Source organism: Argentina anserina, chromosome 7 (genome assembly GCF_933775445.1).
Source record: "Argentina anserina chromosome 7, drPotAnse1.1, whole genome shotgun sequence".
Classification (NCBI taxonomy): domain Eukaryota; kingdom Viridiplantae; phylum Streptophyta; class Magnoliopsida; order Rosales; family Rosaceae; genus Argentina; species Argentina anserina.
Window position 1 is genome coordinate 6,510,323 of NC_065878.1, and position 18,265 is coordinate 6,528,587.

The 18,265-nt window shown below is 37.8% G+C and overlaps 2 protein-coding genes across 5 annotated transcripts in view; one reads left to right on the top strand and one right to left on the bottom strand.

Moving 5' to 3' along the window:
- LOC126802151 (uncharacterized) overlaps window positions 1-18,265 on the bottom strand; it is a 334,978-nt gene that overhangs the window by 78,097 nt on the left and 238,616 nt on the right. The window lies entirely within an intron of this gene.
- On the top strand, window positions 15,970-17,995 carry LOC126802148 (rust resistance kinase Lr10-like). Its single transcript, XM_050529709.1, has 3 exons — window positions 15,970-16,237; window positions 16,576-16,602; window positions 16,690-17,995. Exons 1-3 carry the CDS (start codon window positions 16,054-16,056, stop codon window positions 17,799-17,801), a joined length of 1,323 nt encoding a protein of 440 aa, XP_050385666.1. The 5' UTR covers window positions 15,970-16,053; the 3' UTR covers window positions 17,802-17,995.

Genomic DNA, 18,265 nt, shown 5'->3' on the forward strand with positions numbered 1-18,265 from the left:
TTCTTAAACTCATGTCTATAAACGATAATCCCAAGGTCTACGTACTCATTTATTTGAGTTGATTTATTACTCTGATGCAGCACTATTTGTTGCCAAAAGATCCCAAAAATAAAGAAGTCTATGACGTTGTATTATCAGAGTTGACCTTGATGCATACTCCACATCCAAGAAACGCATGCCATTTTTGGCACCTGTATCTATTTCTTGAGGGAATTTTGGAGATGGAAAAGTAACATTCTTCCATTCTCAAGTAAGCAAACATTTTTGAGCCTCAGGCTAAGGCTCCGCCCGATCCGATATGCAAGATTTTGTTGCTACGGACTTTTGATTAGTCAATCTATTTTGACTATGTTTTCTGCTTACTATTTTTCAAGTATGACGTTGGCATTGCCATGTTTCTTGTTCGACTTTAGCTTAAGTCGTCTATTGGAATTAGAAGTTTGGTTGTGTTGTATTAAACATTGGCATATTCTATAAAATTTCTCGTCTTTCTTGGACTCGTGAGAATTTTATTTGCCTTGGCTTAGCATGCATGGTCAACGTTTGCAACTCACGTGGTTTTTAAATTGGCCGCTTTTGGGTTACATGGGACCCCAATAGCACTACATTGTGATTTTGGACTTTGAAATTTGGAAAACGGACCTCGGAACGTCAAAATTGACGTCGTTTTTCCCGGTTACTGTTCCGGCATTTTCGGAACGTTTTCCGGCGTTTTACTGGCGTATTCGCCGCCTTCCGGCCATTTGCCGGCGTTTCCGGCACCGCCATCCGGTTCCGGACGGCGTTCCCTGTCGGACCTGAAGTTATGGCCTCTATCCGGCCAGGTCCGGCCACTTCCGGCCGGATTTCCGGCAATCGGTGCCGCCGGCTTCCGACGATTTTTTCCGACGTTTTTTTTTTCGTCGTTTCTCGTCATTTTTCCGGCATATCTCAGTAGCTCTTGCTGCCATGTTTTCCTAGTCCAAAATTTCACCCGGTTTTGAGTTAATTTGACATGGTTTTCCGGTTAATTTTCCGGTTTTCTCCAAGTCGTTTCATAGCTCAAATGATTTTGTTATTATTGGTGACCACCCACACCAATTGGATGGTTTTTACCACCCAAATTGTTTGGTATTCAACTGCTCCAATACCATGTTTTTCCAACTCTTGAGTTGAAGAATGTAGTTCTATTGCCATGTGATACATTCGATGGGATTGCCATTTGTCTCAATCCCCTCTCTTACAATATCCTACGGCGTATTGTGTAGAGAAGTTCACCGCGTCGTTGACTCTCTTAATCTTCATTTTGAGAATGTCCCGCCGTGAAATCGAGTGTCTTGCTAATTGCGTAACCACCCACACTGTCCTACGGCGCAGGTAGTTGATTTACGGATCTCGTGCGAAGATTGTGTTCTATACCTTCGTGCCTTGCTAAGTTTTAAAGGCCATACATGCCAATGATGGATTTTCATCTTGATATTTGTGTTAAGAATGGAGAGGAATAAATCTGTCAGATTTCATTGACAGTATCTTTTTCAAGCTTCGGCAGTAGCTTTGTTAGCCTGCAGACATCGTTTTGCTTGCCTGCAGCAATAGTTTTATGTAACTCAAGATTCTTTGAATCATGGGTTCGGTTTTACTGTCTTCTCGGTTTTGACATGATCGTTTTTTGGTCATTTTGAACAAGATATGATGATTCGAGTTCTTTGAAATTCACATTATCATCTATTTTTCATGTTCACGAAGCGATTGGAGGACCACCTCACCCATGCTCCACACGGTGAGGCTGAGCCTATCCGTGCCATGCACGGTGAGGCCGAGCCTGCCTATTTTTCGGCGGCTCCATGGCATTAAGGCCATCGGTGGCGGCATCCCCTCCTTCACAGGAGCTTGTGATGCCTCCCGTGTTTTCTAATGCCTCCATGGTAATCTCTGATGCCCATCGCTCATTTTGCAAAGCTTGTTCTTTTGCTAGATTTCAAGAAAGTCCTTATTTGCTAAGGCTCCAACCGAGAACATTCCATTCTTACGAAGTATTTAAGGTGACATTAGTGGACCCTATCCAACCGAATGCGGACATTTTTCGGTATTTTTATGGTATAGGTTAAGAGCATCGACGCGTTGGTCACACGTCGCTTTGCTTTCCACAAGAAACGCTGCATTCGCTAAAGTTTTTAGCTATGATCATCATCCTAAGGGCTCACCACCCTTCCTATCCTCTCAAATCTATTTGAATGGAGACCGTTGAAGAGTTCACCTCCACGACTTTGATGATTTCGTTTTGCATATCCACTGGGATCGTCGTTGAACATATTATTCCTCATGTTCATTCACTGTACGATCTAGCAGAGCTCGGACTTGGTTATGGGTACTAACCTGCCGATTTTTGCATAGAGATATGTAACGATGTTGCATGCAGCGACACTTATTCGTTTCAGACCCACAACTTGCCAAGCGTTTAGTGCGTACCAGATGGTCACTGGATACGGTCCCAACGTTCTTTTCACTAACGCCTATTTGGTTAAAGTTGTTTATGTGCCTCTATTGTAGTTATCTCAGTGGGTCTACTTGAAACGATTAAGTATTCTGGTTGGTTATGATTTATGAATCACCAATACTTGTCCGCTATTTCCAATCTACAACCGTTGATCTCTATCCTGCGATATTAGCAAACGGTCACTTTGATGAGACATACTTCCCGTCGTTAGGGGGAGATATGGAATGCTCCCATTCTGGTTTTAACGCCAGGAATTGACGTGGTGTGGCACTATGTCTCATTAAGATCCCGCACTACTCAAAGTGAGTAAATGTGCAACGCATTATCGACCTCCAGAAAGTCAAAAATTCGATGCTGAATGACTTTACCGATATTGCGAAAGTGACGAGATCGCACATAAATGCTGTGATGTGCCGGTAAGGTTGGGACTCTCAGAATATGGGAGAATTTCATATGACCTGGTCCTAGCACCGTTGGCACCATCCCTGACAGTGGGAAGGAAGCCGGCGATGGCACCATCGTACGCTGTGGTGTTGTCGGCGCCCGTGGTATTGTACCACAAAACAAGGGCGGCAAACGCAAAGATGGACTAGTAAGGGTCATAGCTTCGGTCTTGGCTCCTGCCTAGATGAGGGGGAGACCATTATTCTCTGGAATCAAAACTAGAAAGAAGCCAGATGCATAGACACAAGTATTTCGCCCATCATCAAGAGATATTCTCTAAACATGTGTATCAACTAAATTTATGTGGGACGCTACAGACTCCTTTTGTTGATGTTAGAGAAGAATAGAAATCTCACAAATTGATCAGATACAGCCCGTGCGTGTGTTTAATGGATTGATCTCCCATGATTGATGATGTATTCGCTTATGCTCTTATTCCGTTGTAAAGCATCAACGATGAGCAACTTGACCGAAGTGGAAAGAATCAATACAGGCTGAACTAGACTTGTTATGCTGGTCGTTGTTCGTAAGTGTAATGAGAAAGATGAAGTCATGCGATATATGCAGGACTTATGGCGCAAAGATTGTCTCATTATCCTAGTATTGACTACGATGAGTTATATTCTCTCGTTATGGACATAATTGCTTTCCGCTACTTGATCAGTAGTAGTGTCCATGAAAACTGATTTGCAGCATATGATAGTGGTCATACAATATCTGTAAAGGGATCTTGACGCAGATATGAGAGTGCCAGAGGGACTTTAAATGCCTCCAGACCACGGAGAGATTATGTAATCAGATTGCGACGTTCGAGAGAACGTAGTACAATCGGTTGCAAGAACTCATACCCATATGTGTTCATATGAAGCTAATTCTTGATTCTCTATTCCGTCTAAGTATAGATGATGAAGAGATTCAATGAGCTATACATTCATACATGTTAGTGTTGTTGGGACACTATTGCTTTCATTATGACGTGATTAACTATGCGCCTATGCATTGTCATTGGACTTGCATTGCTTCTTTGACATGGGTTTAGTTCTACACTTAGTGAACCAACACAAATCCTATCCACACCAACGCCGCCAGCAGCGCCAGCAACATCAACGTACGCCTTGGTGTAGCAGTCGACACTGGTAGCGTAGAGGATGCGTACGGTTCCGTCTTGGACCAAAATCAGTCCTTCATTGGTCCATTCCCCCATTCTTTTTGCAAAAGACACATTAAAAGTGACAAATCAGAATCTGTCCAGTTTCATAGGTCAACTTCAACGAGACCTACAGGATAACTCGCTCGATGAAATATGGTGAAATTGGTACCGTTGGAAAGGTCTATGTGTCTAATTTCCAGAGACATCAACCTTTCATTCATAGCTATCATATTGAGTGAGTTATGGCCGTTTTAGCAAAGTAGGACAGTCCTGTCCGGAAATTTGCAAGTCAGTCAACTTCGACAGAGCATTGTGAACTGCTCCGATCGGATGAGGTTGTGAACCTTATGTCACTGGAAAGCCACGGGTGTCTACTTTTCAGAACATTTTACGGTTCGCTGATACCTATTTTGACGAAGAAGTTATGGCCGTTTAAGTGAGTGAATGTCATTCTATCCGAGAATCTGATTTTCATTGCAAACTCTTGTTTTGAGTTGTTATGCAATCTTATTTCCTAAGATCTAAGTTTGGCTAAGTATAGCATTGATGATCTAAGGATGTGTGGCTAGATCAATGATTAATCATTGGCCCAAGACTACGTTTGAGAAGCATGTAATGAACGTTGTATACGTTGTTCTTTGTACTCCATGATTATGGCACTAATCAGGGAGAGTTGTTTCGTAGACTTCAGGGGGAGTCTACCTCACAAGATGCTATCAAATGTAGACGGTGCGTTGTGCTCTTTTTCCCTTCGATTAAGCTTTTGTTTTTACCCAAGAGGTTTTTATTTTGCTTGACAAGGTTTTTACCGAGGCAACGATGTGTGCACCATGCAACCTAGGCATGTGACACAAGGGGGAGTGTTCCGGGAGAATTACTATTCTACCCTTGTGTGTGTCTTAGCCTAATAGGTTTCCTGTTAGGAGATAGATTAGCATCTCCGTAATAGATTAGGACTCCGAATCCTACGGGATTGTGGTTTTGTAATGCCTATATATAGGCCCCCATATCATTCAATAATACACAATTATTTCATCCTGAAACACTGTAAAATTAAGGCTAAAACCAAAACACAAATTGAGATAATATTAGGGCAAATTATAAAATAGTATAATTTCTCATCAGTAATTAGAAATGTCACAACTTATTACCCCATTATAAAAAAAAAATCATCTCATTTTTAATGATAGGAGCACAAAGTGTGATATTCTTAATATATATATATATATGTCATATTCTTATGTTTTGTTACTTTTTATTTAGTTGTTTTAGGTTCATATTTGTTATTTAGTATGGAGCTATGCCGAATATGTATGAATTTGATGATGAAATTGTGTTAAGTGTTAGAAGTTTTTATTGAGCTATGATTCCTTACTCGACTAGGATTCTACTTTCTTATTTTCATTCTTTCCTATTCCTTAATTGTCGATTTATTTTCAGGAAAAGAAATCATAGATGGACAAAGAGTAGTGGAGTTGTGATGCATTCCTAGTTGGTCAAGGAGATCATGTCCGAGTTGGATAAGGAGAGAAGAGAGCCTGGCCTAGCATTTCTTAGTTGAACATGGAGATTTGTCGTGCAACCCTTAGTTGTCTCCCAATGATTTGGTTTCCTACATCAAGTTGGATTTGGAGTTCAAGAATCAAAGTTCATATCAAAGAAGATTTCAGCTTCCCAAACTGATTATATCTCTTTATTGGGACGACATGAAGGCCTATATATAAAGGCACGGCCTCATTGTTCATTCATCATCAACCTTGCGCACATACTATCCAAATCTCTACCGAATTACATACTGACAAATCCAAAAAAATCTAAAACCATTTACATCATACATTCATCATCCTTTGCCTTCAAGTGCGGATTCGACTTGAAGATCCATTCACCTAGAAGACTTGTTTCTCCTTTGTGACACCGAATATGACATCATAAAGTGTAACCATGACCCTTCTAGGTTTGATTTCTTGTTTTAGTTTATGTTCTTGGATGATTATGTATTTGATTTTGTTAATTTATTTCGACTTTATCTATGAAGTTGTTTATTGATTTCAAGTTATATGAAGATGCCGATTTTGGTTTTTATTCCATGATTTTTGGTTTTCTACCGTACAAGTTCTTGGATGAATTCAATATCTATGTGTTATGTATGCGAGTAGTAGCATGATATTTAGGTTGTTGGATTAAAGACTTGTGCTATGTAGTTTTGAAATTGCATGATTGTTGGTTAAGTAAGTGACATGCTTAATGATTCAATATGCGTGGCTTTGGAATTGCATGGTAGGATAAGTATGTTAGATTTCAATGAATGGCGAGTAGTAATAGTTGAATATGCTAAGTGTCTATGCATATAGGATGCCGAATAAGAGCCTAGATTGCATGATCCAACCTTAGTTGTTCTTGACTTGTTTCGGCATGAACCTTAGGGAGAATGGAAGTTGATTTTCGATGGCTTTGTGTAACTTGTTTTGGTGATGTATTATGTGTTGGTTGGTTGATCACATGTATATATTGCTTTAGGTTTATTTTCTGTTTTTATATCTTAAATTCGAAACTTATATCCCAAATCTTTATATTTTTGTGAATTCGTGTTAATTGTTTGTGATTATTTGCCCTAGTGGATCTCTGGTTTGTAAACGATACCCTCTTGTTTTATACTACTTATGATGCTTACATGGTTAATATTGATGTCGAGTAATCGAACTGACCATTTAACTGAAAAGAGTGATTCTAGATACACCTCTATATTTACTATCTATACCCCATTAATTATTTAAATTCTATTTTACCCCTTCTATATATAAACTCTCACCTTAATTTTTTTTTAAAACTCTCATATTTATGGCTTCACCTCTCAATTTACTACATACCTCTATTTTCCATTGAAGCATAATATAGTCTGGGGGAGTTGAATCAAATTCAATTTAACCTTTGTTGTAGTAGAATTATAAAGTGTCAGGTCATAGTTGGATCCTCCTTCATGGATTGGGGAAAATTGATTCAAGATGCGTCATCCTCCATCGATGTGGTGGTGACGACGCTTCAAGGAGGGAGATGCTCCAGCAAGTTTGGACGTGCGACAACTTAGGTGTTCCTCCAACGATGACAACAACGGGGTCTGACCTGGTGATGGTGCGTGAGACTCCTTTATCCTTGAATATAGTTTGGGCTTGGTTCTTGCTATTTGACTTGGTGACAACAACGAGGCCCCCCACAGCCCCCCTGCAGCCCATGCAACCCCCTGCGAGGCCCCCGGCAAGACCCCTACAAGGCCCCCCGCATAAACCCCGTACGGTCTCCTCACGAATTACTAGCCTTTTTTGCTTTATTTGTTTTACGCCGAAAACCCTTTTTTGATACGCCTAGGCAACATCGATCCTTGTATTTGGATCTATGGTGTATATGCATGATATTTGCATGTCAAAATCACTCATGAATGACATTTGAGCGTCTAAAACCTTTAATAACGTTATGCGGCCATTTGAGACTATATCAATGCACTTGTCGAGCTTTAATTTGTGATATTTATATGTCTTAACATAAGATACTTATCTCTATATTCTTATTTATGAATATGTTCAAGAGACATTGAGTGTATAGCTAAAAGAACTTAAAGCTATTAATGGATTTAGTTTTTAATTGTGACTACGATGATAAGATCATCACAAAAGAATCAAAGAGTGGTTTAGTGTTCAAGTTTATATGTCTTATGGCATTATGATTCAAGTCACATGTTTTTATGCATCAAGAGAGCAATTGAACCTATGAAATGGTTTTTGTCATAGTAGTTGTCTACGTTGTTGAATTAATAATAAAACCATAAATAAAATTGGTGAGACGATAAGCTACTTGAAGACAATATTTTGCCAACATTATCACCTCAAAACTCATTGTGAAAGAGTTCTTATGTATCATTTCTAATGATGTAGCACATCTCATGAGTCGAAATAGTGTGAATTGTATTATTTCACGATACTATGATTCGGAATAATGAATCGATGACTCGTTTAGGCTATTCTTTTCAGCAAAAAAGTTAAAACTGATCAATAAAATTCCTCCAAAGTAATAGAGATGTAACTATATGTTAATAAGTGCATAAGCCCCTTCTATTATCTTTCGTTGACTATGCTCAATCTCTAAGACTATTCTTTAGAAAAATTTAGGAGTGACATACACTCTCCTACACTAAAGAGAATGTGACATAAGATGGAAGCCGAAATTGGCTTATTATGATTAACTTTGAGGATAAAATATATTATGATGATACATATATCATGGTACAAGCCATAACACATAGATATTATGGAGTACCCAAAACAATGACAAAAGTTGAAAAAACCCTACAATTTCAGGATTTACAGATTGCGGACTTGTCATTCTGAGGACCGGTTCACCTAATTTTCTACCGGAGATTGCGATGCCACTTCGGCCCGTGATTCCTAACATCCAAGGCTACCTACTCACAAAATGTGAGGCGATTTGGAGACTTGGAACATGGTGAACCGCTCAACAAAAGTGCTCACTGACCTCTGGTGCGTATTCTGGCCGGCTCGGTGCTTTTCCGACTGGCTCCAGAAGTGAGGCTAGTGTCATTGGATTCCTAACACCCATATTTACTTGCTCCTAAAATTTCATAGCATTCGGGATTCAGAAAGTCAGTGAACCATTCAAGGATGTGTAGAACAGAGGTTCGGTATTGGTTGTTGATGTGCCTAGGCTTCCAACGAACTAAAAATTTGAACCATAAGTTACGGTTTGTAGCGTGTCTTGTTTACGGTATCCATCTATAACACTATCATTGATGTTACCCTTGTAATGATTCACATGTTAGTGTTTCAAGTCTAATAATATGCATGTTGTTAACGGATTATGTTACCGGTTTATCGTCCACATATTTTATGTGCCAAATTGCGCCTCCACAAGCACATGATGATGAGCTATTTGATGTTGAATTTTGTCTTTGAATAAGACGAACTTCCACCTATGTTCGCTTATATAAAGACCTTAAAATGTGATCTCGTTTAGTCAGTTTTGATGAGCTAGTCTCCCCGTCATTAGGGGGATAGAAGAACAAGTTTGTTCAAGTTCAACGACTTGGTTTTGTCGTGGTTTGTCCCACTGTGCCTCATCATGTTCCTAATAGTCCCACAAATGGAAGTGACAAGATTAAAGAAACATGCTACAGCTATGCCTGTAAGGATTGATGTCCAACAAATGGACATGTAGTCACTCTTTGTTGGTGACGTGGTGATTCCACAAATGTAGTAGATGGTGTCACTAGGCCGTGGCTCTTACGAAAGTGTAAAGAAACCACTTGGTTCGATAAGACTTGTTGATTGCGAGTTCTGGCACAATTTGATCTATGATCAATGATACTCACTCATATGTTTTCTTAGATGATGGTTATCATTGAGGGACGACTTAATGTCAATACTAATCAAAATGAGAGATCTCAAAGAATGACGATGCTGAATGAGTTTGATGTCCAACCATACATACTATGTTGAAGCAAAGTTCCAAAATTGTATATTTGCTTACATGGAAAGTGTTATCCAGCAGGAATTGATGGTGATGATCGACCCATGTTGCTGCCACATCCTCTTGGAAAGTTGTAGGATCTAGTTTTAACAAAGAGATAGGTCATTGGTCAGGTAATGTCAACACCGCAAATGTAAATCATATCGGTTATATGATAGGAGCACAAAGTGTGACGTTCTTAATGTGATTATGCCCTATTCTTACTCTTTGTTACCTCTTATTTATTATGTTTTTATTTCTTTTTTATGAATAAGTGTCTAGGTAGAGCTTATATCAATTATGAGTGAATTGATGATGAAATCGTGCTAAGTGTTAAAAATCCTTGTTGAGATATGATTCCTTGTTCGAGTATGATTCATCCTTTCGTATTTCTTTATTTCTAACGTACTTATTCTTATTAGGAAATACAAATCCATGTTGGAGAAAGAAAGCAATCCTAGTTCCACAAGGAAAGAGAAGAAGATATGCACTTAAAAGCCCAATCCATGCAAGAATCAAAATGCTGTCAAGATTCGTAGTCTAACTTCGACGGGCTCCCCTGGATAGCTCCGATCGAGTTAGAAGACGTACCTTATATGGATAAAAAACTGTGTTAGTCTAGTTTATGTAGGATTTAGAATCAAATCAATATCTTATTCCTACAGGGATATATGACCGAATCATTACTCAGAGGTCCAGTGAGCTCGGCGGAATTATTTCAGCCACTGATTTGCTTTTGATCTAAGGGCTACGAGGGAAACTTGAGACCTTATTTTTCCTGCATATAGAGCACAAATATATATCAGAATCTCCATAAATCCCTGCACCAAAGAATGTCAAAGAAGGCATGCAACAAATTAATGAGAAGAGGTATGAAAGTCAAAGAAGGCATGCAGCAAATTAATGAGAAGAGGTAAGAAAAATCAAATATGGCTGAAATAATTAAGACTTTTGCTGCCTACCTAATTCAAAGGAAGAAATTTGTGCAAAAGAAATCAGCATTAAAGGAGGAAGAAGATATGCAATTAATGTCCAATCTTTATAGAAATCAGAATTCTGGCAGTGCAGATCGTCCAACTTTGACGGGCTCCCCTGGACAGCTCACAATGATTCCGAAAATGCATGATATATGGATAGAAAGCTACGAAATTGCCAGTTGGAATCATCTCAATATCTATTTTCTAGAAAAAGTTATGGCCACAACAAGGCACAAATGTCAGATCTGCCGAATTGAGAAAATCTTGGAAACCTCAACCAATTTGGTTTCAACTCTGTGGACTTTGTGGCCAGCCTCCATTGGGTTTCTTCCTCTATATATATCACCTAATTTCCACATAAAAGGATTATCAACCTTGCACACAAGTATAGCCAAAACTTTGCCCAAACACTTTCAGTCACCAAGAACCATAGAATTCGAATTCACCACCCTTCACCATATTTTCTGTCCAAAGCTTGGGAGCCTAGGATATCATACTCTTGAAGATTTCGTGTTACCTTTGTAAAGAAACTTGGGAGGAGAATTATAAAGTGTAACTCTATGATCTTCATGTTTAGTTTTCGGGTTTTTATGTTCTTGTTCTTGGATGATTTCTGTTTAGGTTTTGTTAAAGTTATTTTTATTCTTGTCTATGAGATATTTGTAACTTTTGAATGACATGATGAATTAAGGTTTTCGATTTTAATTTAATGATTTTAGGTTTTATGCCATGAGTTGTTGTTTATTTATGTTCTTAATTAATTTTCGGTGTGTTCTTATATTGCATGTGTGATTAAGACAAGTAGTTGATGTCGCATATGTTAATCATTCAAAGTTAAAAACAATTTTGATACAAGTAGTTGATTAATTGTTTGTCCCTTTTGTTCCTCCACCGATTATGATCTTAAGTTCGACATTGGATAGGTGCTTTAAACATGTTGATTTCTCTTTGTGATACGTAATTGCATGATGAATTGGTATGTTAGATTTCATAACAAGACAAGTAGTTGAGCTCGATAATATCCATGTATTAGGAACCAAGTAGGAACTTGATGCATGATCGAATTTAAGATGAACTATGATACTTACGACATGAACATGATTGAGAGTAGATTTTGTTACCTTTGTTCTTATGTTATTTGTTTGGTAATTGCTTATGTGTATTAGTTTAGGTTTATTTTCTATTTGATCCAAAATATATCTCAAATTTTTTAAACTCTTATGAATTCGTTGTTAAATATTTGTGATTCTTTACCCTGGATAGATCCCCGATTTGTGAACGATATCATCTTGCTTTATACTACTAACGATGCTTACAGGGTTAATATTGATCTCGAGTAATCGAACCGATCATTATACATTTGTTAAGTGTAGTGAGAAAGATAAGAGTTTAGACTCACCTTATGACGCAAACTCTCTGAAAAAATACCCTGGAATCAAATCTGAGACAGTTTGTTCTCATAATACCTTATCAGTTAGGTGGTTTCCAAAACAACTGAATTTGCAGCTTGTGGTCACAAATCATCTCTGTTAGGACTAAGTTAAGAAATGTGGATAAAAAATTTGCATGGATTGGTTTTAACCTAATTCAAATGCCTCTAGACCACATAATGCGATAACTTGATAAAGATATGGATATTAAAATGAAGTGTGATGGACTCTTGATGAACTAAGAGCCAAATACTACTTTCCGAAGCTCCTTGCTCAAAACATAGGGCTCACCACCTTGACAATGCAGAATAATTCAGTTCGAAGACTTTTTATTGTATAGCCGGGATTGGACATCCCCGTAACCCCATGTTCATTTTGCATAAATGGATGAGCAGGAGCGATAATTATGCAGTTAAAGTTTATAGCTAGGGCCCTCGTTACGCGTAAGTAATTTACCCATAACTGTCTGGGAATATGCAATATTGAATGCAGTTGTACTAAAAATAAAAGGATCTTGAGAATACTAGGTCTTGAAAGTGATGACCGTTATTGCTGATGTTATTCATCGGTTGGCTAAAGGTAGTAAGGATGTTAAGCCAATGCCTACAAGTATTCCAAGAATTTGTCGAAGTCATAAAAGATGTGTTTCCGCTGTATGAGTGATGATAAGTCTTAACAGATGAAACTCTTCATATTTAAGTACGATATGTGTATGATGTACTTGTTGTAATATACTTGACTCGATATCTCATTCGGTTTAAACTCATAAGGCCAAGATGATGGTTGAGTGTGCCCACACATATGCCAGTACTTGATCACATTATGTTATGACGTTAAATCCTATATCCCAACACAAAACACTTTAATGAAGCGATGTCAGAATCTGTCGAGATTCGTATGTCAACTTCCACGGGACCTATAAGACAGATCACTTATTGGAAAATTATGAATTTAGTACCATTGGAAATCTCTATATGTGTATTTTCTAGGGATACGAATCATTGAACCATATATATTATCTTGAGTAAGTTATAGCTGTTTTAGTAAAATATGACGGATCTATCTAGAACCTGCAGCTGAGTCAACTTCGACAAAGCTTTGTAATCAACTCAGAACGAACGAGGTTGTGAAGAATATATCATTGAAAATCCACGGGTGTCTACTTTCCAGAACGTTTAACGGTTTATCGATTCCTATTGCATCGAAGAAGTTAGGACTGTTCAAGTGTGTTAAGGTCATACTACGCGTGAATCTGATTTTCATTCCAAACTCTTGAATTAAGTTGGTATAAGTGTACGGATAAGTGTACATGTTTGATTTAAGAATGTTTGGCTAGATTTGATATTTAAATCATTGACCCATTGCTACTTTTGAAGAATGTGAAGAGCGTTCGTATACGCTATTTATCTAAACTCCGAGATTGAGTTACCTTTCAGGGGAGTTGTTTTGCAGACTTCAGGGGGAGTCTATACCACATGTTATCTTCAATTGTAGTTGGTGTGTTGTGCTCTTTTTCTCTTCGACCAAACTTTTTATTTTACCCAATAGGTTTATGTTTTGTTTGACAAGGTTTTTACCGAGGCAACGGTTATGCACCATGACACATTAGGATCGCGATACAAGGGGGAGTGTTGTAGGAGAATTATTCTCTGTAATCTTCCGGTGTATCTTGTCCTAATTAGTATATGTTAGTCTAGATAAAGAATGATATACAATCCCTTATTTAACGGGATACCAATGTAATGCCTATATATAATGCCTCATTATCAAATAAATAAATATGATATTTCTCTATATTTAATGCGTATTACATTTTTCTGTAACAATTCATTATTTTTGCAACACACACTCTCGCTTTATCTTTTATTAAGTCGAATTTTGTATTTAGTAACATGTGTTATAAATTTATTTTCTTTCTAAAACACAAATTAAAATGATTAATAGTATGACCAGGAGTGCAAATTCAAAAAATTTGGTGGACTATTCTACTTGACCCCCCCCAGCCTGAAGCGCCTTCTTCATGTTTCTTTGTTTTATTAGGAACGGTAGAGGCCGACGTAATCATGATATGCCACACCGTCTCTCATTTAGGGGTGGACTTTTAGACATTGAAAAATTGAAAACCGACTAAACCGCACTGAACTGACACCGAGAAACCGAAACTGAATAAAACCGCTCAATCGGTTTTGGAAATAATATCAAACTGAATAGATCAATTTCGGTTTGCAGTTTCGTCTGTGTAGAAAACCGATTAAACCGAATCAAACCGAACCGAATCAACATGTACGTATAATTATTAATATTTTAATATACTGATAGGTGTGCTCATGCTTTAATTGGTTGAGAGTTACATCGATATACATGATTTTACATGATTATACCTCGAAATATCTAACTTAATTACTCCCGGTCTTTAACTCATTAAATATTACGTTTTAGTTAATATTCAATCATAACTTAATTGATTTGATTTATTCTTTACAACTTATCGCTATCTAGTTTACTTATTCTCTTAATCTGAAATACTAAACTTGTAGTTTACACTTCTCTTTTAATTTTAGGTTAAGTGTGAAAAGTTATTATTGATAGTAAGTTATGTAACCGAAACCGAAACTGTACCGAAACTAAACCGAACCGAATTATAAATTAACCGAAACAACGGTTTTTAGATATTTTTTCTAATTTCGGTTTCAAGAAAATACAAAACTGAAACCTCAATTTCGATTTTCGGTGGAACTGAATCTAACCCTACTCTCATCCCTCCTTAGGTAGGGTTTAGGACCCCTTTCTTCTTAATCAACTCACATCCCTCAGGCTGTTGGTTGTGGAAGTGACCTCTTATAGACAGAGGCAACGAGAAACCCAGTCAACCAAATTGAGGGATACAAGGGTTCATGCCTACCACAGTACCACGCCCACATTAATAGTCATAGATGAAGAACAACCCGATCAACCAAATTAAGATGAAGAACAACCCGATACAATAAATTAGTTCCTGAGCCTTTTCCAATTCCAGATGACTCCACAAAATTCCATATCTGATCGTGGTACCTCTGATCTTATGAAATTCGATCTCCAGCACCTATGAGAGTATGAGACCATCACTACAACCATTCAACTCATGAAGCTTCTTAGATAGATCAAATATTGAATGGCTCCCAAAGATGGGATAGTCGGGAATCATCGAAGCTGATATATAGAACACGAAAAAAAAACTTCCGAATCTTCTCCCCCGAAAACTTCTTTCCCCAAAACTAAAAAATAAAACTAAAAGATAAAACATTTAAAACTTTTTAAATTTCTCTGACGAGTTAACGACAGCGTTAACTGTAATTTGGGCCCCTATTCTAGACCCAATACCGTTCCGACACGTGCAAAATAAATTTGGGCTCTGAAGGTTCCAAGGCGCTTCCCATAATTCTTCAGATCTGGGGATGCATGTAGGAGATTTCTCCCAGAGTCAAAAGTAAGCAGTCAAAGGGATCCCATAGTCCTTTTATTTTAAAGCCATTTGAAATTTATCAGATTTATCAGAAACCCATTTGCCACTAGCATCATAACCTCAGAATTCAAAAATGCTGCGAACTCTCCTCTCTTTCTTTTGCTTCATCATCCTTGCTTTCTCATCGAGAGTGCTTTGTGAAAAAGAAGACATCTGCAGAGAATCCAAGTGCGGGAAACATGGCCCAACTATCAGATTCCCTTTTAGCCTCAAAGGTCAGTGTGCGTATCCTGGGTTTCTTGTATCCTGCAATGAAAAGAAGGAAACTATTCTTGAGCTGCCAAACCGAGCCAAATTCGCAATCAAAACCATAGACTATGTGAATCAGCAAATCCACCTATATGACCCGGAGAATTGCTTGGTGCTGAGGCTATTCGAACTCCACAACATCAACATGTCAATCTCTCCCTTCGTCTACTTACAAGGCCTTGCTAATATTACCTTATTGAATTGTTCTTCAGCTAAATCGCATAACGATTTACATCCAGTCCCCTGCTTAAAAGGTCCAGGGTACCAATTCTATTTGACTTATTCTTCAAGTGACATTGGGGTTCACTGGGATGTTGATTCACAGTCGTGACTCAGTTCCGGATATGTGGTGGGATCACTGGGATGTTGATTCACAATTTCTTGATTTGGCCTGGTTGACACCAAATTGTGGTCAATGTGAAGGTTACGAATGTGAATTGAAGAACAATAACAACCAAAGTACAGAATTACCATGCCTTCAAATGAGGAAAAGAGGTAAAAAAAGCACCATATATATTTGGCTACATTGGCCACTCATTTCAATCACACATTTAAATCATGATGATTCTTTTAATCATGAATTGACACATATATACATATTAGGTAATTAGCAGATGCAGATCACATTTCATTTCGTTAGCATATTTGCACAGGACATGGTATACAAAATTATATACTTAATCAATCGATATACTATACGGAAGCATATCAAGCTCAGTTACTTGGCTCCCTACGATGTAATAGCTGCACATTGTTGTATTAAAAGCTCATAACTCGCATTCAAAATTAATCTGACAAATATGGTGGTCTAATGTTGTTATTATTTTTTACAGATTCACATATAAATTCAATAGCAACAGGTGAGTTATTTAATTAGCTTATTCCTCTGTTACATTTCGATATCTAATGGCAATATTTACTGACAGCAAAAGTGCAAAACTGTATAGGTGCATCCCTCGGTTCATTTCTACTTGTACTACTTACTGCGGCAGCTTATCGTGTCTACAATTCTGCGAGAAAAGAAAAGGATAATCAACTTAAAATTGAAGTATTCTTAAAGAATTACAGAGCCCTCAAACCAAGCAGATACTCTTATGCAGATATCAAGAGGATTACAGATCAGTTTAAGGACAAACTAGGCCAAGGAGCCTATGGAACTGTTTATAAGGGAAAGCTTTCTTCTGAATGTTTTGTTGCTGTGAAAGTCCTTAATAATACTAAGGGGGATGGGGAAGAGTTTGTAAATGAAGTGGGAACAATGGGTCATATCCACCATGTCAATGTGGTCCGCTTGGTAGGATTTTGCGCTGATGGGTTTAGACGAGCTCTTGTTTATGACTTCTTACCTAATGGTTCACTGCAAGATTTCATTTCAACAGCAGACAATAATAATGCTTTCCTTGGTTGGGATAAGTTGCAAGATATTGCTCTAGGCATAGCGAAAGGAATTGAATATTTGCACCAAGGATGCGATCAACGAATCCTCCATTTTGATATCAAGCCCCATAATGTTTTGCTTGACAATAACTTCACCCCAAAGATTTCTGATTTTGGTTTGGCCAAGTTGTGTTCTAAGGATCAGAGTATAGTGTCAATGACTACAGCTCGGGGAACAATGGGGTACATTGCACCTGAAGTCTTCTCCAGAAACTTTGGAAATGTGTCATATAAGTCAGATGTGTATAGTTATGGCATGTTACTGCTGGAGATGGTCGGAGGCCGAAAGAACATCCGTTCAACCACAGAGGACATAACTGAAGTGTACTACCCGGAATGGATCTATAATCTACTGGAAGAAGGCGAAGACATTCGAATTCATATTGGGGAAGAAGGAGATGCTAAGATAGCAAAGAGGCTTGCTATTGTAGGTCTCTGGTGCATTCAGTGGCACCCTATAGATCGTCCTTCTATGCATGGGGTGGTTCAGATGTTGGAAGAAGGAGAAAACTTAAACATGCCTCCAAATCCTTTTGCATCTCAAGGTTCAACAGGAACAAATACAACAACACCTGCAAGAAAGTTAAATCCCCATCTAGAAGTAATTTGTGAGTTAGAATAATAATATGACTGATATCTTTACTTAAATTATCCTTGTTGTATTCAGGTAGCTTGTATGTCAAACATTTTCAGTTTAGTTCTCTTAGTTCGCGTTTGGGTTTTAAATACTGTACTAGCATGTATTTTTTTAAGCTGTTGATCATTAGCCCAGATTTTGGACTTTTGTTTCCTACTAGCAAAGAAATGTTACAATTATAAAAAAAAGTCAAAATCAAGGTTTCAAAATAAAAATAAAAATAAAACAATTTTTGAAAACCCTTAAATCGCTGCCCTCTAATTTGATAAAATGTACGCGAATGTCAATGTGGTGGAAATCAGAAACATAATCGGGGCCTCTCAGTTTTCCTTGTTTTTTTTCTCTTTGTTTTCGTTTCCTTGTCTGTTCTAATGTAAAAAAAAAAACAAATTTACTATATATTATTTGTTGTTCCACTATTCATCAGGGCTATGAGGATGCCCCCGTCG